The 23919-nt window shown below is 42.0% G+C and overlaps 4 protein-coding genes across 4 annotated transcripts in view; 3 read left to right on the plus strand and 1 right to left on the minus strand.

The window, feature by feature from the left end:
* Positions 1-1315: 1315 nt before the first annotated feature.
* spice1 (spindle and centriole associated protein 1) lies at positions 1316-13724 on the minus strand. Its single transcript, XM_080855658.1, has 18 exons — positions 13568-13724; positions 9335-9453; positions 9203-9250; positions 8941-9087; positions 7904-8006; positions 7693-7811; positions 7496-7572; positions 7294-7412; positions 5889-6008; positions 5458-5723; positions 4774-4905; positions 4482-4605; positions 3564-3662; positions 2613-2965; positions 2141-2339; positions 1749-1827; positions 1610-1670; positions 1316-1442 (listed from the first exon to the last, which is right to left on the minus strand). Exons 1-18 carry the CDS (start codon positions 13620-13622, stop codon positions 1389-1391), a joined length of 2274 nt encoding a protein of 757 aa, XP_080711784.1. The 5' UTR covers positions 13623-13724; the 3' UTR covers positions 1316-1388.
* eloca (elongin C paralog a) lies at positions 10493-13076 on the plus strand. Its single transcript, XM_080855659.1, has 4 exons — positions 10493-10537; positions 11257-11290; positions 11426-11569; positions 12742-13076. The coding sequence occupies exons 2-4, from the start codon at positions 11287-11289 to the stop codon at positions 12930-12932; spliced, it is 339 nt and encodes a 112-aa protein (XP_080711785.1). The 5' UTR covers positions 10493-10537; positions 11257-11286; the 3' UTR covers positions 12933-13076.
* Positions 13725-14348: 624 nt separating the features above from the next.
* Positions 14349-23618, plus strand: ube2wb (ubiquitin conjugating enzyme E2 Wb). The gene is made up of 6 exons (XM_080855038.1): positions 14349-14387; positions 15397-15488; positions 18791-18893; positions 20283-20438; positions 21064-21139; positions 21313-23618. The coding sequence occupies exons 1-6, from the start codon at positions 14373-14375 to the stop codon at positions 21324-21326; spliced, it is 456 nt and encodes a 151-aa protein (XP_080711164.1). The 5' UTR covers positions 14349-14372; the 3' UTR covers positions 21327-23618.
* The window catches only part of stau2 (staufen double-stranded RNA binding protein 2), a 98221-nt gene continuing 94686 nt past the window's right edge, over positions 20385-23919 (plus strand). Inside the window, exon 1 of the mRNA XM_080855034.1 lies at positions 20385-20438. The gene's annotated coding sequence lies outside the window, so the exon portion shown is untranslated. The remainder of the gene's footprint in view (positions 20439-23919) is intronic.

A 23919-nucleotide genomic window follows, 5' to 3' on the forward strand; every position in this document is an offset into this window, starting at 1 on the left:
TGTATTGTAACTCTGCCTTCTGTAATTTTTGACACTCTTGGAATTATGATGAGGCCTGCATTTTGAGATAAGAGTTCTCAGTGGGCAGTAGAGGACTGGTAAATCCCTAAGGCGGTTAACCAACTCAAATAAACTAGTTTACACAAACTTGATAATTCCAGTTTTTGATACAATTACAACGCCATTTTTAAGACGGAACTTTCAAGAAAAACTGGATATCGTGAGGATGGGAAGTTTAATGAAACTGCTTTGCAGGTGGGACAATGCGATGTTTAGTGGACAAACTTGTTAAAGCTCACATTCGGTGGACTTAATAAAACTTTGTAGACTAATCCCTGAAAATCGCCTTTTATTTTTAAGTTGTGACAGTAATATCCAAGCGATCATATAACTGAGAGTTTACTACTCTGTATTGTTAATACTGGTGTATTGATTTTAAATGCTCCGGAAATATTAATAAAGTCTGTTGTACTCGACTATGTTAAGGTGATGCAATGCTCACTTATACTGCCTTTCTGTATAAATATATTGGTTCGAGAGCCATGGCGTCGTAATGATGGTATTAGGAGGTGGATTCACTGAGTTTAACATCGTGTAGGACATCGCTGAAGGCCTAGTCGTGAAATGCACGGACCGCCACTGGGTTCAGGGGTTTGTATCTTACTAGGAGAGCTTTTAAATGTATTCTACTTTTGACAGGGATCCAGTGAAGAAAGGCAGAGAAATTACAGGAGAAATGTGTACATATTTTTGTATGCGAGTGGCAGCATTTTGTATTAGCTGGAGGCTCATGAGTGATTCGTTTCAACATTATGTGAGTCATTACTTTTTTTACAAGCGAAAGTTGAAGAAATGTGAAAATGTTTGTGGGATTATGCCTCAGCATTTCCTGTGTGTGGACACCAATACCACAAAACAGGAAGGCTGATTTTAAGAGGACTTCACTATTTTACACCACTTGTGATTCCTAACCCACTGCAGCAGTAGCTGGTTTCCTAAATCTGTAACTATGTCTCATGTTTGTGTTGACATGATCCCAGTGAAAAATAGCCAAAAGGGTCTAATCACCTGAAATTTTAATATGGAATCAATATACTGTACATTGTTATACAAAATAATGACATGAATGTTGACTCATGTGCTCATATTTAATAACTTAATTGATGTATAAATGACATTTAATGTAAAAAAAGAAAGACAAAAAAAACCCACCCACAACAAAACAACTGCATTGCAATAAAAACTGTGGAACTAGATGCTCAGACACCCTTCATTATTGAAAGATAAAAATCCAGAGACAGTACACAGCTCTACATGTATTCTACATGCATGTAATGTATGCAGTACACATTATTGTAACTACTACTAGTACATGGTGATCTGCCCTCTTACTGGACGTGAGCGGACAGTGCAAACCAGCCATCTCCCCTTGGCCTCTCCACCTGTGGAGAACACAACAAAATACATCTCTCAGCACGGAGGGGACAGAACAGCGTCACACACCTTATAACAACTGCTATGCACACACTACCACTCAACTTGTTAACTTTTACACTACTCTTGTACTCTTTATTTTCAATCATATGAATAAGATAAGCCAAATAAGTACCTGAGGTCTCGGCCTATGGCCGTCTACTCCGTTGAGATGTTGTGCTGAGACTCCTGCTGATCTGAAAAGGTGGTATTTTAGTTTGTTGTTGCCCTAGTGATCATATAAAAGATTTTATATATTCAAGTTCATCCCTCACCTTCTGCTTCCACCACTGGACTGAGAGCAAGAGTCCCTCTCAGGCACCAACATGTCCACCTCTGGGGTCCTTGAGGTAACTGCAAAGGAGTAGGAAAATATTTCAGCTGGAGGGATAAGCTTTATGAGGTATGGAAGGCTGGAAACAGATATGTGGCACACATATGGACACAGTTGTGCTCTACATCTCACTTACCTGCCACTAGGCCACTGTCAAGCCAGCATGGAAGGAGACACACAATCAAAAAACTATGTCGATGACAGAGCTCTCTATCTACATGCATTTCTGGGACACTACAGCGAACATAGTTTCAGACCGCTCTCTAACTCCAACAAGAGTAAAAATGTGCAGTATACACACACACACACACACACACACACACACACACACACCTGTGGAAGGACTTTCGATATCAGAGTGGACCGGGATAGGGGAGATGCAGGGGGACGCCTGCATAGAGGTGTTCTGTCTCTGCTGGTCGATAAGCTCCAGCAGTCTACTCCGTGCGACTGCACTTTGCCGACTCAACTCCAGGAGGCGCTCTTCCATATGCGTCGCTCTGGGGTGTGCTGCCTGACCGCAGTGGACCACCTGCACACAGGACAACAATACAACAACGAGATCTTAAAAGGCAGGTTGTGGCAAACACAAATATAAACAATGATCTTAAAATGAATGGTGATTCAGGTTGAGCCATGTGAGTTCAATTTGGATACCTTGTGACTTTGAAGTGAACTGTGGACCGTTAAATGTTTTCGTGTTAAGTCATGTCTGTCCCTGCGGGACAAGTTTTAACCTACTTAAACTGCCTGCCCAAGGGGCTCCTATAACTAAATCGTCACAGAACTGTTCTGAGGTCTGTACCTGTTGCACCTGTGGCTGATGCCCGGATGGTGGTGCTGTTCTCTGCCCTGGCAGGCTGGCTGGTGAGGATCTCCCAGAAGTCTGTTCTCTGGAGGAGTATGACCCAGCTGGAGATATGCGCCTCTGCTCCAGCTGGACCCGCATCTGGACGTTCTGTTGGGCCAGCTTGGCGATCTGGGCCTGTACCACATCTTGGGAAGGTGGGAGGAGGCCGAGTGAGGGGTCCATCAGTGGGGTGGGGCAGAGGGAGGCGAGGGAGCAAGAAGAGGAGCGATCTAGTTCCTCCTGTGAGCCTCTGTGACTCCATGACGCAGAGGAGGCCTCGTACGGCAGCGGCACAGCCCGCACTTCTCCTGTAAGCAGAGGAAATGTTAAGATTCCTAAGTCAGAATCGCACGAGTCACGGGCTGCCTGAACTGTAAACATGACAACTCTCATGTAAGTTTTTTTTTTTAATCACTGATGGTGTTTCTGTTGAGAATCCTCCTTCTCATACTTTGTGGTCACAAGGGTGAAAGTCTCATACTTATTATTATATCCTGATGTGCTGACTTGTTTCTTCCCTCAGGCAATAAGTAAACTTGATCATACCTATCAGTGGTGTGTTTGGCTGGCATCAACATAATAGTACAGAAAGGAAAGGCATACAAGAGACAACAAATATGTTTTCTACTAACTTCAACTGCAACAATGTGACATTTGGAACATAGATCTATGAAAATACAGATGTTTGTAGAGAGCGTGATCACTCCAGAACAGTGGGCACAGATGAAGCAGTAACAGTCACAGTTAAGTCAATACAGCAGCACTTCTCAAATCTTGCCTTCAGCTAAAAATTCATTAATTCGTCATCTAATGATACTTAAATATTGAAACAATCTGTCTAATACAGGAGTCAGATGAGCAGCCTACTGTCCGCTCCCACTCTCTCTCTGTGACTGTCTCACCCACCTCTGCTGGAGGAGGCCTGGCTGTCCCTCTGCCGGGGGGGCGAGAGCAGCACTGCGGGGGAGATGGATGGAGGCTCAGGTGGGGGTTTCAATTGGGGGACTGCAAATACAGGAGGAGCCTGATATGATCAAACTTTTCCCCATTGGGGCAAACAGACAGTATGGCAATACCTCTTAGATAGAAGATGACTTAACTTGAGAGTCCACACTGGCTAATATCACTCTCACTTTATCTGTTTCTACATCACAACAATGCCAAATAGTACGACAAATTTAAGGCAAAAGTTAAGGCATACTTTCACTGGTGTAGAATCAGGCCTTCTTTGAGGACAACATGTGTGTATTTAACAGAGAATTTAAACATACTAGTGTTGTCTGTGACATAGCACCCCACTAAGGGCCTGTATTATTTATGGGGTGCCCACTCCAGCACCACACGGTAGGACAATCGACCACAGGCACTGAATGGGGTGCTACGTAAGAGAATGGAAGAAGTGAGGCAAACACGGACTGTATAAACACTGACTTTTTTGCTACCTTGTTATTGAGGTAAACAGATGCAGGTGAATCTATGTAGGCATCCTTTCCATGTTGTTAGACACTTACAATAACATGTACGAGTCTGTCAGTCGCTAAAACAGGCAGTTTGCTTTGACATGACTGCTTTCTCCATAGGACTCCACTGAACACCCATTTGCAATTGCCGGTTTTAGCGTTCTAACTCAATACTGGACAGATTTCGATCATTTTTGTCCCTAGTACAAATTTGGATCCAAAATTATCTGAAAATAAGGGTTGAAAAATACAGATTTTCTTTAACACATTAAAGGTGTGAGGTTTACTGAAACCGATTTAGCATAACTATTTAGCATAACAGAGTCCATAGTATGTGATGTTATTATCCCTGTTCACAGTTTACCTGGGACATAAGAGACCTGAGGCTCTAGTTCTCCCTCTGCCTCGAAAGGCCCCAGATCACCCAGGGACAGAACCACGGTGTCCAGACGCTCTTCCAGGTCAGTCATGCGCTGCTGTACGCCAACCTGGGAGAACACACACACACTCACTCATCACGATAGCAGATAACAACCTCCAGCGCGTCGGGGTCCTGTTCGTCCTGTCGGGATTTATTTTTCGATAATGACCGCCGGACTATACATTATCCTTTACTTGTTGGATTTTGACTACCTTGCAGTGATGAGGTGACTGACCTGCAGGGCGGCGCTCTCATCTCTCAGATTAAGCATTTCAGCTGTCAGGGCATCAATGAGCACTCTCTGATCCACCAGCACCTCCTCTAGTCTCCTCCTCTCTTGCGCCTCCTTTTGGGCCTGCTCGTCCCTCTGTTTACACAGGAGATAAACACATAAACCATATACTTACATGGATGCATATTTATCATGGATCAAAATTACGGACAGCCTTTCACTTCATGATAATATGCATGAAGTATTAGCATACTGCTGACATCGTTAGTCAAGTATAGAATTTTGATGTATATGAACAGTATATTGGTAGTATTCCAGAAAGAGGGTTTGTTAAAACTCTGAGTTTGCTTATCTGGAGATGAGAGGAAACTGGATTATCCATTCCAGAAAGACAGGTAACTCAAACTTTGGGTCAGTTGCTATGGTGAGGAGGATGACCTTGTTTTCTCGCGGGTTGCCATGGTGACTTATCGGAGCTTCATTGCTGAAGGGCTTTTTTTGTAGTCATCTGGCACACGCTTAACTCAGAGTAAACATTCTAAGAGTTGACTGAACTAACTCGGATCAGCTGCTCTGGAACAGAAAACTCAGGAGTTTCCCCATCTCAGAGTTTATCAACCCAGAGCTCAGGGTTAGGCTCAGAGTTTGTAAAACCTGCTTTCTGGCCTGCAGTTTGGTTTTGCTTACCTGTCTGAGGTGGCGAGCCAGCCGGGCAATAGTAGACACCAGAGCCACGGAGAAGCCTGTGAGACTCTGGTTGGTCTTGTGGGGCCCCGGAACAGATGTGGGCTCTTGAGGGTCAAGTGAGTCCAGATCTGTCTCAACCTGTCCCAGCATGCTTTGCAGCAGCTCCAGGCTACTCTGGTTCCCGTTCAGGGAGCTGAGACTTGAGCCGTCCAGCCCTGATGCAGCAGAGCGCCCCCTACATGACCTGGAGGCCCTGTTCTTCTTGCCTGACCAAATATACATACAAACACACACAAAAACGCACACAATTAATTATGTATACTCTGTCTTCAGGTCCTGAATATAGCAACATTCAGTTTTGCCTTGAATGTGGTCGTCTATTCGGTCATAAATAAGAAAATGCTTTCAGCAATCATCAAGAGAGGGCCTACCTGAGCGTGGAGGTGGAGAGTCAGAGTTTAGCACCTGAGTCACCAGTGTGGACGATTGGCCCGCCTCTGGCTGCGGCTGTCTGGACTGCAAACGCTCAACGGCCACTGTGGCATTCAGGGCTACGAGGTAAGAAAAAAACATATCTGTCAACAGGGAAAGGATACACATGGCACGAAAGGTCGCAATCAGTGCTCACCTGGCTATATTCCATTATGTTGTCAGTTAAAGTCATATTAAATCAATGACAGTGAATAGATGTGTTTGGAGTTTGTAGGTGATAGAATTTCAAGAAAACAGTTAAGAAAAGTAGGTGTAGGCCTCACAAAAACGAAGGGGGTGGTGGGGGAGAAAAAAAGAAAGAACCTCTATAGGACCTAAATAAAAAATGAAGAACTCTGGAAACAGGCCCAGGGTGTTACAGCTGAAAAGTCTAATATAAAAAGAAACCATGCTGCAATTAAACACTTCCCCTGTTCTTTAACCATTGGAGAAACCTGCCTTGCATGGGCGTGTTCTGGGGTTCATGCCTCTCCTATGCTTCACCAGCCAGGACTTCATATACTGTGTTGGATTGAACACTCATGTAGGCTCTTCTTCAACACTTATATTTGACCATGACTGCGAAAATGGAAGATTCTATAGCTAAGCTCAAACATTTCACTTAGCTATGTCTAACTGGCTTGCAAAGAATCTGTCTACAATTTTCAATGAATTAGCGTGATATGCGTGAGGATAAATACTCATGCATCTTCAATTGCTAGAAGAATGTACGTTTTATTAGGTGTATTTAGATTGAACCGGGAAGGCTGCCTTGTTACCTGCATCATCGTATTTGAAAGCACGTTATTAAAAGCGTGTGACCCTGTCTTAATGCGTTGTTGTGCGAACCAAAGCAACGTAAAGTCTTACTTTGATCTTGAGGCCTTTTGTGGGCATCTGTGTGAATGAAAGCACTCAATGGTCTCTTCAAAAATCGCCTGATATCCATGGCTAATGAATCCATTTCGAAAAGGCTTATCCAAAACGGGTATGTGTTTACATACTTCCTGGATCTTTATTGGTGTTGCCGCAGACGCAAGGCACTGATTGGAGGGTCACAGACCATAATACAGTGCAGATAGCAACAAATATGTTCAACAATTTGAAATTTAGTCTAAGGTGATTTAAAATGAAACCAAATTTATTTCGGATTATTACAAAGGCAGAATATAAGGCGCAGAGAACTTTGAGATGCGTAAACGCCACTTTGAGACGCGTTAACGCTATTAATAGGTGCGTAAACGCTATTTCCAAAATTCCAGAGGTGCATAAACGGCGTTTACGTGCGTTTACCCTCCACTACAGCCCTGGTCGCAATGGTAAGGCAATGGGAAGAAAGACATTCAACTTGCTCAAAGCCAGTACCTGCTTGGTCTTGAGATGCTTTCGGGTTACAGGGTGTCTGTGGAGGGCTATGGTTGTCCAGCCTCTCAGGTCTCTCAGGGTCACTCTTAGTCTTTTGAGACGGGCCTCTAAATCTGCAACTAGTACACAACTAGCACTGTAAAACCGACAATGGGGTGTTTTAATGCATGTCAGTGAATTGATTAAGGTGATGTTTAAGTACCGTTGTGGGTCACTTGGGGAGTTGAAGCTAGAGTCAGCTTCTTCATCACTGTACTCTTGCTCAAGTTCATTTAGGGCCTAGAATACATGGATCAATCATGAGTTTGAGTGGAACATACAATGGCGGACAAACATGGATGTCAGCAAATGTGATAAAACACGCACCCAATCAAAGGTACAGACACACAGACACACTACCTGTGGGTCCATCATAGACTGGCTGAGGATGGACAGCTGGGTTGGGGGATCAGGTCTCTGCAACACAGGCAACTCTGGGCCACTACCACCACCTGGTGCCACAGTGACGCTAGGGAACCCTGTGAAAACACACACACACGCACAATCTTACTGACAGATTTCCACACACTACCTCGTCGTACAATCACACATCACCAATAAGGTACAGTACCTGCTTGCCTGCGTGGAGCATCCCCAAACAGGTCCTTGACCACTGACATAGCTCGGTCTGACCTGGCAAGAACATCCTGCAGTGTGTACTGGTCTGAGAACACCTGCAAAGAGGGATGGCATTGGAATGTGTCAAAAAATAAGGATGATATGTGAGTGTCATTTCAAAATCACTCTAAAACCCAACTGAATGAGAATGTCAACCTTTCAGTTTCTACAATACACTTAACCATGAGAAACCTCTCACATAAACATAAAACTGCAACAACAAAAAAACAACAACAAAAAAAACCTGTCCAACTACATGTAACTAAGGCATGTACTAATGGAGGAGTGAAAATCCTCCTTCTTCTCATACTTTATGTTCACAAGATGGAGTCCTTTTTATACAGACTGCTGACTATACCAAACGTTAAAAACCTTTTTAAATGTGTGAGAAGATGCATGAAGACGTGGTATGTCCAAATAAACAACAAAATAATTTGTACATAATTATTGATAGCCAGCAGACAGAAGGAAAATCCACGGATGAGTCATTACCACATTATTGTGTTTACATTTGGCTTGAACACATTAAAGCCTTTAAGTCATTAGGAGCTGGGAAACATCATGTTCCGAATTCCGAATTGTCTTGAATGCGCCATAACACATGCGCGGGAAATTAACTAGCCTACTGTTACTTTCAAAAGCAATGATGGGTTAGTGAGCTTAGTTTGGTGGGCCCTTGCAAGCCGTGTACATTTGAAGCAATGATAATGCTTATGTCTGATTTGTGTGTTCTGACAACACAGTAGTCCTGCTTTGTTTTGGTTAGCTGCTAGGCTGCATCACACCCCTGCTTTGCCATGTCATCTTTTCCGAAAACACAGACGTTATCCTGGATCTGCGACTACCTCTGCTGCCAGCTTAAAGGAGGAACAACAACGACCCACCTGTCCAACTATTTGTGACTAAATTCAAATCAGCATTGAGATGTATTAAAGCTCTCTCCCAAAACAATGACTAAAACTTCACAAGTGCACTGGTTGTGGTGGGCACCTCTCTAATGAGGTTGAGACGGTACTTGTCCAGTCCTGGTGGTGTGGGTGGATGGTCTCTCCTCCTCCGGCGTCTCAGAGCCTTCTCCCTCAGTTCCCACTGGGCAACCACACGGTTGTGGGACTTGTGGCTCTCGTGGCGCTGAGCCTGGCAGGATAACAAGCATTTACAAAATCTCTACCCATGGGGATAAAGAGATGTACTATAGGTGTTTCTTTACAGAGTTTATCAACACATGTCATTGCCAGTAAGATGGCCTTACCAGTTCTTCTGGTGTAGCTTTGTGCACAGTGAGGTCGTTGACTGTGGTCTGAAATGGATGAAGATAAAACAACTAAAAAACTGTTAAACAATGACATCCAATGACTGATGTCATTCTCTCAAGTATACATACCACCCATTCTTTCTTAGGAGCTGCTGCCTTCTTGAGGCGAGTTGAACGTTTTCCTTGGCCATATTGAAGACGATTCGGTCTCGCGAAAGACATCTGGCTAACTGTTGTAGCAAGTAAACCTTGGCAGAAAATGAGGACATAACGAGTTCGGAGCTATTTAACGTGAAAGTCAGAAATGACACTGTTTGCCAGAAAACGTGCCGATAGTAGTGCTAACAACTTGATGACAATATTACTATCGAAGTTCGGTTCAGTTACTTTAGAAAGTCATTAAATTTGCTCCAAAACTTAAATCACGATTCTAATTATCACAGAGCAGTTTTCCTGTGTTAGACAACCCTGTTGAAAACTTTGCTTATGTTAACGTTAGTTAGCTAAAGATAGCTAGCGACATATCTGACGTTAGCAGGTTTGTTTTCAAGAGATGAACAAAACTCTTAAAGTCTCAATAAGTAGGTAAAATTACAGAACTTACCGACTTTAATATGGGAAGGTCTTGCAAGTAAAATCGGACATAAAAAACGGCAGATGGGGACACAAACTCATATAACGTTAACTTTATATGAAAAATCCGTTGTGCATATTCACAGCCATTGGCGCTTGACAATGCGCTAATCATAGGGCGCTGATACCCGCCTAACTGACTAAAAGCTTCCTCGTTACCAAGGCAAAAGACGCTAAAGAGACGAATGATGGGAAACGTGGTTTTCAACCATTTTTACTGTTATAGCATTATGGCTTTTCCGTCGATGTCTGCTCACAATAATTTATCTAAAGGCGGTTTAAGACAAATACAGGTTATATGACAACATGAATGACAATAAATTAATGATTCCGTTGCAGCACTGGTCCTGTCGCTGATGTTATGACAGGTTTAAAGCGAATCTATGTGAACAACAGCAGATTCTTAAGAACTCATAAGCACCTCTAGCTTGAGACCCAACACTTATACTCGATGCAGTCGCAGATCTCAGCATGCGTATTGATTATAACCCATCGGTTAAATATGTTTAATGTATTTAATGTTTTCACATTTCCCTGGTCGTTGGTCATAGCGTGTCAAGTAGGGGTTGAATCCACGGTGCTATTATACTCCGAACCACTGGGTGGCTATAATTTAAGAGATGGTCTTTCATTCGCAAGTAAAATCCCAAAGAAAAGCAAGAAAGGAGGTTTGCCAAACTTCCGCTGCCGACTGTCGTGGTGAGCGTTCTTGTTTGTTGCAAATAAATAGTCATGTTGTTCACAATTCTTAGACGTTGTATTGAAATATTCAACAGAGTTCAAAATGTTCATAGCGATTTCATACCATCGTTTTTTCTTTACTTGTTACCGTTGTTGACAAATTGCCTTCTATCTTCGTAGCAAGCTAGCTAGATAGCTTCCTTGTTAGCCTTCTCGCTGACTGCTAATGCCAGCTGTCGTTAGCCTATGCAGCGAACGTTAGAAAAATAATGACATGGTTGAACCGTTTGGTCGTGAAATTAAATATTTAATAAACATACATGACGACAGTACAGTTGTAATCGGCAGTAAACTAACTTGCCATACGTTTTACCGTAGGAGTGTGTTTCGTAAATAGTGAGCTAATGAAACGTACAAAGTATAGTGGCTCGTTAGCAGCGATAAAGCAGTAATGTATCGGGTATAGCTCACTGGGTGGACAAGCAACCTATTCCTGGCTACAAGTTGTTCTGTCCAAAACCCACAACGTAAATTGTTAAATAAGATTTGTTTGTATGACGCTTATAATAGGAATGATATGTAAATCGAATTGTATGTTGAGACAAACACAATGTCTGCATTTCTTACAATGAGCGATTGAAATCTGCAGGATGGAACATTACATATGGAACATTTAATAATTAATATATATATTCACCATACCCTTGTGTAATGAGTTCTACTGTGCTGTGTTTCAGGAAGAAAGCCTGTCTGGAATCCAACTAATCATGGGTTAGTCTCACACATCATGCGGTTGCCAACAACATCATAAATCCAATAATACATCTGCAATAAAAAAAACATCCAGTCAAGGTTTTGTTATGTAGATAAACACACTAATCAGGACATAACATTACTGTCATCCAGATGGTGAGGAGAAAACCTACGGGGGCTGTGAAGGCCCAGATGCTATGTATGTGAAGCTGATCTCTTCAGATGGCCATGAGTTCATAGTGAAAAGAGAACATGCCTTAACCTCTGGGACAATTAAGGCTATGTTGAGTGGACCTGGTGAGTAAACCCATCTGATATTGAAACTAGATTAAAATGTTTAGGTATTCCTTTCACCTCCTTGGTTGCTCTTCACCTCCACAGCGTTCTGCCCAGGGCTGTGAATCTAACTCATTTTTATGTAAACAAGAATAGATTACTTCATGGATTACTTAGTCTTTCCTGACCTACCTACCGAGATACATTTGCCTTCAGTCTGCTGATGCTTCATATAATAAAGATTTGTTGTCATTTGTTACCCATCCTCAAAATCAAATTTTAAGATTCCTTTAGTTTCAAGTGTCTTGATGGTCTAGCCATTTGTTGCTCTAGCAGTTTAATGATTGCATTTGTTCCCAATGGAACATCTTAATCATTAAAGTGCAATTATGTTATCTCTTAAATCTGTCTGAGTCTTAGCTTCTCATCACTTTGGCTCCAAATGGTAGAATTCTCCAGCCACTCTTTAGAGATTCCTTAACTTTCTCTCTTACATTTTAAAGTGGCAGTATGTATTTTAGGTTTCAAAGATGAAACCAAGCCCACAGTGATATCATTCTGAAGTAACAGTGAAAGAAAGGAACTTGTTTACCAAGTTTATTTTGCAATCTGTGAAGGTGCATTATTTTTGCTTCGCTGCATTTGTTCACATATCTGTAGACGGAAAAATGTAAACAAATGCAATAAGATCCCTGTTAAGAGACACGAGGAAAACATTGTGTTGAGAAATATTGTGCAACACTGTCTTATCTTGTCTTCAGAATTACGTCATTGTTGTCTTAAAGTACTTTCTAATTCGACACTAAGAACTACATGTTGCACTGTTTGACGTATTTTATTTGCATTTCCGTAAAGCAGTTTACACATGATCATCTACATGAAATGGTATTTAGTCAGTGTCAGAATTTGAATTTGTTTATTCCTCCCCCTACTTTGATTGACATACCATTACAGTCGAGAGCTTGGTTTGCTTTTTGACTGTTGCCAAATATCAAACAAAGGATTATCTTTTAGGTTAAACTCTTGGTTTTAAATTGGTCGTACAAATATGTATGAAAGGTGTATGGTGTGGTAATATGTATGATGTCCAATTTACTCTGATTCTGTAATCTTATCTGTTCTGTTTTGATTCTGTTCCTAAGTTATTTAAAGCTTCGGTATGTTTACATTGAAAAAATCTTTTGTCCTTTCAGGTCAATTCGCGGAAAATGAGACGAATGAGGTCAATTTCAGAGAGATCCCATCTCATGTCCTCTCCAAAGTGTGCATGTACTTCACCTACAAAGTGCGATACACCAACAGCTCCACGGAGATCCCCGAATTCCCAATTGCCCCTGAGATTGCACTGGAACTGTTAATGGCTGCCAACTTCTTAGATTGTTAAAAGATGAAAAGTAAATGTCATAGCCTCAGCGTGTTAGTTGTGTTTTGCATATTTAACTTGTGTATGCAGTTTATTTGAGAGAAGGAAACGAAATGAGTTGCTTTTTATGTATCCTCAGTAAACTTGTTTATTTTTTTCCCTGTGCACTTAAGTATTACTCCACTTTTTATTAATAGTGATTAACTTTATTTTAATAAACAAATATGGCTGCACACAACTTCACGTAGTTGCCAGAGCCATGGTCTGGGTAGTTATATACACTATACACTATATTAGCACTATAATATTAGCGAATGTTTTAAATGTTATAGCGTCTCTGGTATCTTTTAATTTTGTTATTCCTTATTGTATCTCATCTTTTCACATCTTATTTCCTTACAAACCTCCCCCCCCCCCCCCCCCCCCCCCCAAAAAAAAAAAAGACGAGGGAAAAAACCCGTTTCTTACATGCTGGTCTGATTAGTCATTTTTATTTTACTTTGAATACCATCAATCAAGTTCTCCCAGGAGGAAACCTGTTTTGCATTGTTTATTTTCGAAGTATAGCTGCTCTTCATTTCCTTGTGTTCTGTTGTTGAGAGTTATGGCCAGTTTCTATAGAGTAGAGATCAAAAGCCAAACTGAAACTCTCACACGTCTATTAGTCGCTGAATCTGGAACGGACATGGCTCTGATATGGTCCATACCCATTGGATGTTGGCCAGGTCCTCATGGGAGTAAATTCTTCTGGAGTAATTAGCAACAGTTGCTTGATTTTAAATTATTGACATATTAAAAGCTCTAAATCACACATCAAAATCTGCTTTAATGTTGCATGGAAATTACTTTCACATTTACATTTTCAACAGTGCTAGAGTTAGACGCAGACGACAATAAATAGTCGAACTGACTGGTGTAACAGGATTCCCAATGAAGATTAAATGACGGGCATTTATTGAACAGAAAGGAAGCTGCGCAGATATTCAAGCCATCAGGTTTTTAAGCCAATTTCGTATACTGACCTTTTAAGGTCATGGCGTAACAGTCGAGCCAATCATTATGACCTGTCTTGCTAGAACAACTGACATACATTTGCGTGAGAAATTAGTAGTTCAAAACTGATATATGCCCGACTGGATATTAATTCATTTTTTACTTTATATCCGAAGGTTAACTAAGTACACATATTCCAGCATCTTGTAACCACTTAATCCACCGCACTCCAATTAGACGCTTTAGCCGTCCCTTTTTAAACATGACTTAAATGTCAATACTGTAAAACTCACTATGCATGCAGCAGAATCAACTGGAATAGGATCCCAAATGCGGAACTTGACGTATGACGTTTGCTTGTTATGATATTTTCTAAACACAACTCGGTCACTGTTTCCACGTGATACACCGACGCAAGGTTCAGTCTGCGTCTTCCCTTCCACACAGCCTGATGCAGGGGGATCCATCATGGCGTCGATGCAGGTAAGATTTCTACAAACACGGAACGCTTTTAAATAATTTCTCATGGGTTTCCGCCTTACCGACATCGTTTTTGTCATGAACTATAGCATTGGAATTTGTTTTAAGAAGGCATTGCACTACAGTCAGAAATATGTTTTTAGGGGCTGTTCTAGCGATTGTTTCCACTAAAAATGATCAGCTATCTTGCTAGCTAGCTTTCGCTGACGTTAGCTCGCTAGGAGATGACTCGGATTAATTAGCGCTAGCAGCCTAGTACAAGGACACGGTGTTTTTTTTATGTGTCTGAAACGGAGTATCCGATGAAAGGGAAGCATTCCTCGCTATTGCAGTGATTAGTTCGCTGGTCTTTTGAGAACACAATCATTTAAATATAAAAGTGACATGGCTAGTTAAATTAGCTAATCCTCTTGTCCAGATAGCAAGTTGACATCCCAGCCCTCTATGTTAGCTAGCTGGTTTTAGCCAACCTAGCTGTCACGGTCGGGGTGTGATACGATGGCTACCTTGGTCGCTAGTTACCTAAGCCAAGTAGTAAGTTACATGTTCTTGGAGGAAGTGCTCATACATTTCATGTTAAAATGTGTGTAATTAACTATCTATGATCTGTGTCAATTGCCCTGTAGCTTAACATTAACGTTGAAACACTGATGGTTAGGAGGAGCTTCTTATCAACGCCTCACTAGCGATATCCTGGCACATTCTTTCTCCCTTGGCGAAACTCGTAGTTACTGGATCAATTTCTCGACTGAGCAAAGATAGCTCGCTGATGGGATCGAATGAGAACGTGTACTGTGGTATTCATGACTTTACTTGACAGTGGAAAAATAGAAACTCAATGCTTTTCTTGTCATCTCCATAGACCAGGTGGCTTTGGGTGCTGTTACAATGCCAGAGGTTCTAAAAGTTACCTCGTTTGTACATGTAGTAGTTTACTGGTGTATTGTTTATCAATTATACCCTTTCGATATGTACAACGTTGCTTTATCAATGTTTTCCTTTCTCACCACAGAAAAGGCTACAGAAGGAACTATTAGCTCTGCAAAATGATCCACCCCCTGGCATGACATTAAACGAGAAGAGTGTTCAGAATACTATTACACAGTAAGTATCGAAATCCTGTCATGTTTCTGCAATAATTACTCAATTGTAGACCTGGGTTTATTTTTGCACCTGTTGACATTTAGGATAAGGGGTTGGGGGGAGGGAGGGGTATGTTCATTGGACAACCTTCCCTCACTTCAACATTGCACGTGTATTATTGATGAACTGAGACTGGCATGTGATTTAGAGGTCAGGTAGAGCTCTTGTTCTCCAGCCGTTTTCTGATAAAACAGGGGGAGGAATGTTGGACTGGAATGTGCTACAGACGCACCGTTTAAAAGTGTGGTTTACTGTCACCGCAGTGGTCCACATAATTCTGCAGCCAAGCTTGTCTAATACGTAGTGTCACTGTTCCTTTTCATAAAATATTAAAGGTCTTGATGTCGGGGAGGTAGAGTAGAGTTGCAATGACGAGGGCCAACTGACCTTCTTTTCTTGGCTGTGCCTTCATAGTTACTGTTGTTACGAAGGTCATGCAATGTCTTAAAAAGCAGCGTTTGATAAGTGAAGTGCTAAGTTGTTATACGTTGGCCTGGCTGTCTGGAAATCATTGTACAGTAGCTATTTTAGTCGTGTTTGGAGACTGGTTTAGCTGTCAATTTTTCTGGCAGTAGCTGAATGACTGACTAGCCTAATCATTATTCGCATATCATCATGGACTCTCAGGATAATTTTTTTTTTTAACCCTTACTGAGAAGTTCAAGTCAATGAAAATGTTTCTGCTTCCTGTTGATCAGGGTGTTTTTCCTGACAAGAAAACCAGTTTACGGAGGAATGTATTTTCCATGCCCTGATGCAAGTGAAAAGGCTGGTGCCTAAAATACGTGTGGCTGGATGAATAGAAGAGGCCGTCATTACATAATAACCAATTTGTTGCTGTGTTTTGCTCCGATAAACACAATGAGATTGCCGTCACAAAATGCGGCAGACATGTTGGTATGTGAAGTATGGGGTAGTACCATTGGATCAGAGACTAGGCAAACCTGTCCTGCTTGATTGTCCCTGCTGTGTCCCTGAAGTACTCATCTGGGAGGCGGAGGTGAGATGCGCTTGTCGGCCCCCCCCCTCGGCTTTCCCTGAACCCAAGCCATCTCATAAACATGACAACACAAGGGCGGAGGGTCATCCTCTAAAGGCTTATTGATGCACCAGCACCACCCTCATCGCACAGCGCGGCCAGTAGAGACATGAATGGAAATGATGGCCCCTCTTTTGTACTTAAAAGCCCCCTGTTACAGTGTTGTTGGACTTGCGCGTCTGTCGCTTCAGATTTAAGGCTTTTGGAAAAAGCATTCTGACTCAGGCACCACTGCCTCAGATGACCCCCCTCATAGCACAGGCTGACTGCTGAGTTTGTCCGCATCTGCTTGTTCGAATAAACCTAGTGACTAGTGACACTGTGGGAGTCTTGTGACGTTCATGTGTCCTGACAGTCGCTGTACCCTGGAGTGGAAGTCAAACCATTTCAAATTCATGTTTGGGGTGGAATCAGATGATGCAGGGGACACTGATATTTTCACATTGTTGACAATCTCCCATTTCCTTTAGGAACGCTGTGTCCTTCTGTCTGGTTTTTTATCACTGTTATAACACAATGTTCTTTTTGTCATTGAAGCATTACGCTGTATAGGTGATCCAACACACGCATTGTTGCCTTGTTCCGTTCCCAAGCCATGGCGACCAGCCTCCACCCCCCGACCTCACCACCAAAACATCAGTGCCATGACTTCATCAAGTGTGTTCGTTCTTAGACACACAAACACAATATACACACACACTCACACACACACTGCCTGCAGGCTTGTTTAGATGTATTTAAGGTGCACGCAATGTCAAAGGAGCGGAGCCTCGCGGGGCTGTTTTGTGCCATGCGTGTGCTGGTAATTAGGACCAGAGAGCTCCCTGTCTGGGTAGTCTGTTGCATCATCTTTGGTGGTCCATGTTTCCTTGCTGGCTCTGCCTGTTCAGCATACCCCATGCAAACAATGAGTAGATGATTCCCTGAGCAAGTCCAGCTGAGTCAGGAGAGTTTTTGAAAGTGCTGCAATCTGAGTCACCTTTGGAGTAGATTTCCATCCTAACCATACAAGGTGTTCTCTGTGTGGCTATATGTGGTGCTGTTACCTTGGAGATTGAATAACAAAGCATCTCTGTTGAAGTGACAGAAAATCCTGTCGAGCTTGATTTTTGCAAGTCTCTAGAGTGCCATCTCTGAGGACTGCACCCTAAATGTATTGAGTGTGGCTTCGCCTGCCTATCATGAATACTTTATTGATGTTGGTTTCAATAGAGTAGATCAGCAAGACTGTATGTATGTCTAGTTTGGAACGGTTTCTTATTGAAGGAATACAGGAATTTGGGAAGAATCCGAAAAAGTGAGTGTTTGCTGTTTGAAAATGACTTTATTTACACCTTACACCATCAGTGCCGTTCATTCACAAAATGACCTATGGTATCACCCAACCCAAATCAGGCCTGTTCCACGTGTCCCCAAACAGTTCTAACAACGAGCGCTGGTGCTGATGTAACTGACAGGTCATGTCCTGAGAGTTTTTTTTTTTGTTCCTCCTTTTCTTTCTTTTGTGGTATTTGTGTGTGTCTGTGTGAGGGATGGTAATCCTTGCCTAAAAAGCAGCGAAGCCAAGGAATTAGCGTTTAGCCAGGCAGAGGCCCACTGTTCAAATCCACATTGGGAGGGCCGTTGGCTGCGGCGTGTGGTTGTGATGAGCTGGAGAAATCCATTGACTCGGCTCGGTGGTCATCTGACCACTTTCCCAAATGACTCGAAAGCGCTTTTGCGCTCAGTGCCTCTCTGCTGCCGTCCACAGGGGTTACTCTTAAATATGTAATGGCGGACGCATGGGAGGGGGGATTATCATTCGCCTCTTTTGTCAAAACGCTCACTAATTTGCTGGGATTATCCCTTGAGCATTTGGGTCAGGAACCGATTGTGCTAGACAGATCTGATCCATTTGACCTCTGACCTTGTTTCAAGGCATCCAACGTGCGTTCTTTTAGTATTTTTATTTTACAAGCAAAAGTGTTTTTTTCCAGAACTGATTGCCCCTTTGCTATTGCCCCGTGACCCCAAACTTACATCCGCTTGCAAACACAGCCCCCTCCAACACACCTCCCCATTGTCATCTCTTAATCCTTTGTTTCACAGACTGGGATTGAGGCTTCCTTCCTGACCTTTCCCATTTAGTCGGACCATTTAGTCCGACTGGTGAATGGCTCAGAGTGTGAACATTGTCACTGGAACAAACCCCCTGATCCTGTGCCTTTCTCTCCCATTCTGACAGGTGGATTGTAGACATGGAAGGAGCCACTGGTACTCTTTATGAAGGCGAAAAGTTCCAGCTGCTTTTCAAATTTAGTAGTCGATATCCCTTTGACTCACCTCAGGTATGTAAAACTGTCAAAGCACAAAAGGATGCCATTGGAAATGTAGCATGAGTGTAGGAGTAAAAATCTATACTAATGTAACTAATGCAGTAGAGTGTCAGTTTTTGTTATTGTTGTTAAATTGATTGATTTCCAGTACCTTGTCTGTTCTGCCTCTTGTTTATTTTATGTATTTGTTTATTTATAACTCTATTTATTTATTTTACTTAGAGGGGGGGGGCACTGGAAAATTTAATTCAATTCCAAGCAGCTGTGTGTCCTGCCAAGCCCAAATGCTTTCCCCAAATGATTGATAATGGGATCACTCAGCGCTCCGACACTTTAGAGCCGGCGGACACTCCGACAGCAAAGCCTTAGCGCGTTCCGGGCCCGTTTGAACGGATTAGCTTGACGGGCCAATCTCATTTCGCATATCGGCCCTCTTCCTATAAATAGCGGTGCCGCGGACGAGAAAATAGGATAAACAAGGTTTCTGCTATCACGCTACCGTGACAGATAGCAGTCAGAGCGAAAATGCACCTCGCCTGACCTCAGTGCTGCTCCGCTCCAGCGGTTAGTGCCCGTCCAAGAGAGAGCGAGAGGAGCCGGCGTCACTTAATTTGCCGCTGATCGTGCCGACCGATCAGACGAGACGAGACGTGAGTGCTTACTTCCTGGATGGAGGTTTAAGTGGTGCACAAGAGGTTCCCTGGTGCTGTATTTATAGCATGGAGTGGACATGAGAGGGGCCTAATGCATCCTCTCACTTGCCACAGAAAGAACCTTGGATATGAACGCTTAAGCGCTTTTTTCAGAAGAGGGCACTGACGCCTATGTGTAGTCTCTTCACAGTGGCTTTTATCCAGAGACAGGGCACCATATGAAGTGAAGCCATATATATTTGTATCGATACTCAGACGTTCAGAGAGAGCTGACCCTATGGCCTTTGTGCTGTTGGTCTTTCATTACTGCCATGGTGAGCTACGTCAGGAACGGAGTGGTGTTATTCCGCTCGGTCAGGGGCGTGGGGCTGTGTGGCGCTCGCCGGCAGCTCACGTGAGTGCCTGGTCCCCTGTTCCCAGCTGTTTTTTCCTCCCCTCTAATCCCAAGGCCTTGCGGCGTTTAGTGAGGGTTAAGCCAGAGGGCTTAGGCCTCAGGTCTCATTATTTTGCCCGATTTAATGCTGAAATCTGACAGCATTCCAGATGACTACTTCACCCAGTCTGAGTGATGACTCCCACCTCCAGCTGTTGTGTGTGGGTGTGGGTGTGGGTGTGGGTGTGTGAGTGTGAGAGGTTGTTCTTTCTTTAAAAAGAAAAAGGCACATAACTTAGGGGTATGAGAACAATGTGGATGCACTGTTGTGTTGATGCCCGCTGACCTTCTGTTTGTGTCCCTGTCTCTCTGCAGGTCATGTTTACTGGGGAGAATATACCTGTCCATCCTCATGTTTATAGCAACGGCCACATCTGTCTCTCCATTTTAACAGAAGACTGGTCACCCGCTCTCTCGGTACAGTCCGTCTGTCTAAGCATTATTAGCATGCTTTCCAGCTGCAAAGAGAAGGTAAGACACACACACACACACATACACACACACACAGCATAGCCGTAGCCGAAAGCTTGGGCCAGTTTCTGTTTCAAACATCCTTATTAGGCTATCTTGTGCTGCCAGTTCCAATGAAATATTCGCTAGGTGTATTTACATTTCTCTGACAAAGGAAAGAGGCTGTAGCCTCCTCTGGGGTGTCGGTTCCTCTATGACTTCATAAATATTTGAAGTTGCCATTAGTGTCAAGGTTTTCTCTCAGTTTGGCCAGGTTCACAATGATTAAACCTACGGTTATATATGTAATGTATTACCTGTTTACCTGTCTCGGTTAGTAAGCTCTTGATGATTATTTTTAAAGACAACAGTGTATGAATTCTCAAGTGAAGACCTCACCCTCTTGCGGGGAAATTAGTAAACCACTGACTTTGTATTCACAGTTGCCACACACCAAGTTCCTTTAGTTTTTTCATGGAGGCTTATTTAGTAAGCGCATGTCAAGTGTTGCTCAATAGAGTCCTCTAGTGGTGAAAGAGTGTCACTGTATTACTGTGCACATCTTGCATTGTCGAAGAGTGTGCTTGTTTCCCTTTTGTGGGAATAACCCTCCTGTTGACCTTTCTCGCTTCCCTGTGCTTTGCAGAGACGACCTCCAGATAACTCCTTTTATGTTAGAACATGTAACAAGAATCCAAAGAAGACAAAATGGTGGTATCATGGTGAGTGTTGTCCTATAGTTTCTTCTGTATGATTTTACTGTATCATTTACTTGAATTTGGGAAGTGACATTTGTATCTCTTCCCTCCCAAAATGTTTGTTATCTTTTAAGTTGGTAAGTGTGTACCTGTTGATTGTTATTTAATTGGTGTGTGTGTGTGTTTTCTCTACACAGATGATACATGTTAATGTTGAACTTTGTTATACTCTAAGAAGAAAGAAGACCTACTGACCTACATAAGCACTTTTTAAGAATCATTCAGTCTTTGAACTGTAACCTTTGACTGGAACTATGGACACATGCGCTGGAGATTCTCCTGACTGCAACCCCAAATGGGCAGTGGGATGCATGTACACAGCAGGTTGGACCCGAAATGGATGCCCACTCAAAGAGACGCACCTGCAACGCTCCCCAACACCGCCGACGATGATGATGATGATGATGATTTGACAGGGGGTTATTGGGCATGGGTTGGACACGATAGAAATGCAGGAATCTGGAGGATTTGTAGTGAGGGTTATTCCTTATACCATCTGAGAATCTTTCTCTGCTGTCTCTGGTTTGTTTTCTGTTGGTACAGTTTGAGGTCCTCATGTGTTGTGCAATAACAATGATGGGATGCATGCTTGGGCTGAAGAGGAGGAACTCTAATTCCAAAATCTAATTTAGTTTATCTGGAACGGATTGGACTATCTTAACCCCAAGCAGTTGCGACATCTTTGTATTGTCCTCTTTTCCTCAAAACAATATGCACTGTGAATATCTATGGTGGTACAGCTCCATGTTATTCAAACATGCAGTTACATAGAAACTTCTAATCACTTTAGTTTGGCCTATTAAATTGATGTTTTTATTTAAACCATATAATCTGGCATGGCATTACTTTTTCCGTTTGATCTATTTCCTGAAATTGCCCAGATTTTAATCTTTTCTTGTTTTGTTTTTTTGTTTAGTTTTAATCTTCCAGTTGTCTCAGAAGTGAGATGGCAATACAAAGCTTTTGAAGGCTATGAAACCAAGAAGACCACCTGACTATTTTAAGAACTCATTGTGCTTGATTTCACACAAAGCCTGTAGGCCAAACTCCTACCAGGATAAGTGGTTCTCTTCCCCATACAGATAGCCCAGACATGTGAATGCAGGACAAGATCACTTCATGGATTTATGAATGTCACCAAGAGAACTTTTTTTTGTGTTTCCATTTGTATTTGTATGATATGTTTTATATTACAATTTTTGCTTTAATCTTCTAAGAGGTCTAATTTGAAAATGTTTTTTTTTTTTTTTTTGTATGTTTGAAAGCAGATGTTTTAAAAAAAAAAAAGGGTTCTTGAAGGGCAGAAATTGGGGAGTGTTGTCTTATTTAATGTTTTGAAATGTTTTAATCTCCTGAATCTTAGATAGTGTAAAAGGAACTGTAATATGTAAAGGATTCTTTAAAAGAGAGACTGTACGGCTTGAGTGCTATTTCTCCTGGTCATACTTGTCTGGCTCAGGTACTTTTTCAAGAAGAAATCATCTTTAGAAAATTCCTAAAAAAGATATTTTGCATTTAACTATATTTTCACCAAAAGGACTGTTACATTGTTAATAACCGTATGTCTGAAACTGATGTATATTAATCTTCAAATTGCGCCTATATCTATATATAAAATTACTTAGTTAGCAATGAGTGCACGGTCCTTGCGTTGATGATAGTTGCTGAACACAACATTTTATTTTATTTTAGGATTCTTTGTTTGCACTTTTTGCTAATAAGGGGTCTGTACAGTAATTTTTATCAGAATTGCTTGTCTAGTCAGAACGTTTTTTTTTTTTTTTTTTTTAAGCTCCAGTGACAGGAGATGTATGAGAAATCGGATGTCGGCCATGTCAAAAGCAGTTTTGTAACATGTCTGACTTCAAAACACTCCATTCCCAAAGACTTGCGTTGCCATCCATTCAAAAATACTTGAATTTCCCCCCTCTGGGTTGGGTCTTTTTGTGAGATTTCTGTCGAACTGAATGTGTTGGCATTGGTGAAATGGAGCTGGTCGAGACTACTGCTTCCTTCTGCAAGTCACAATCCAGACACTGTACAGTCACAAGCATGTGTATGTAACTTAAAGAGGTGGGAGATGTGGTTGTTGTCGTAGTACTGATTGCAGAAAGACAATTTTTGGAAAAATTCTGTTGACGTTTGCTGCGAATGGGGCCTAACCTGAATCTATGAGGGGTGGCATAGTTGTAGCATTATTGCTTGGGCACACCAACCTCAGATCACCATGGAGATTAGCAAATATATAATAGATTTAATTATTAAAGTATGTGGGCTTGGGTGTCTCTTTTTAATGTTTTACTTTGTTTTTCTTTAGTGACTATTTTTTCATAACATTAATAGATCAGTTGGTTTGAAGATTGTTAAATAATCTAATGAATTGGTTCTCATTTTTATTTTGGGGGAATTTGTTCTGGTATGTACAAGCTACATGTAAATTGTGCCTGGTAATTTAAATAATAAAAGCAAATATTGACAATTTATTCATGGAGTTTTCTTGCAATGTAAGGAACTTCATGACTTGTGTGCTGCATGGGACTAAATTAATGTGATTTCTGTGAAAATACAAAACAGGATTGGTGTACCGAGAGAGAGTCGAACAATACAGTTTGTGTTTTTTGAATGATCTTAAGAATGTGAAAGGGTTGGTCTGGAGCAATAAGTACATCTGTACATTGTCCCTGCACACAAATAGGTTTATGCTTTGCAAATAAAATATTCTTGGAAAGTTCATGCACTGTCTT

The sequence above is a fragment of the Sprattus sprattus genome (assembly GCF_963457725.1).
Source record: "Sprattus sprattus genome assembly, chromosome: 17".
Taxonomy (NCBI): Eukaryota; Metazoa; Chordata; class Actinopteri; order Clupeiformes; family Clupeidae; genus Sprattus; species Sprattus sprattus.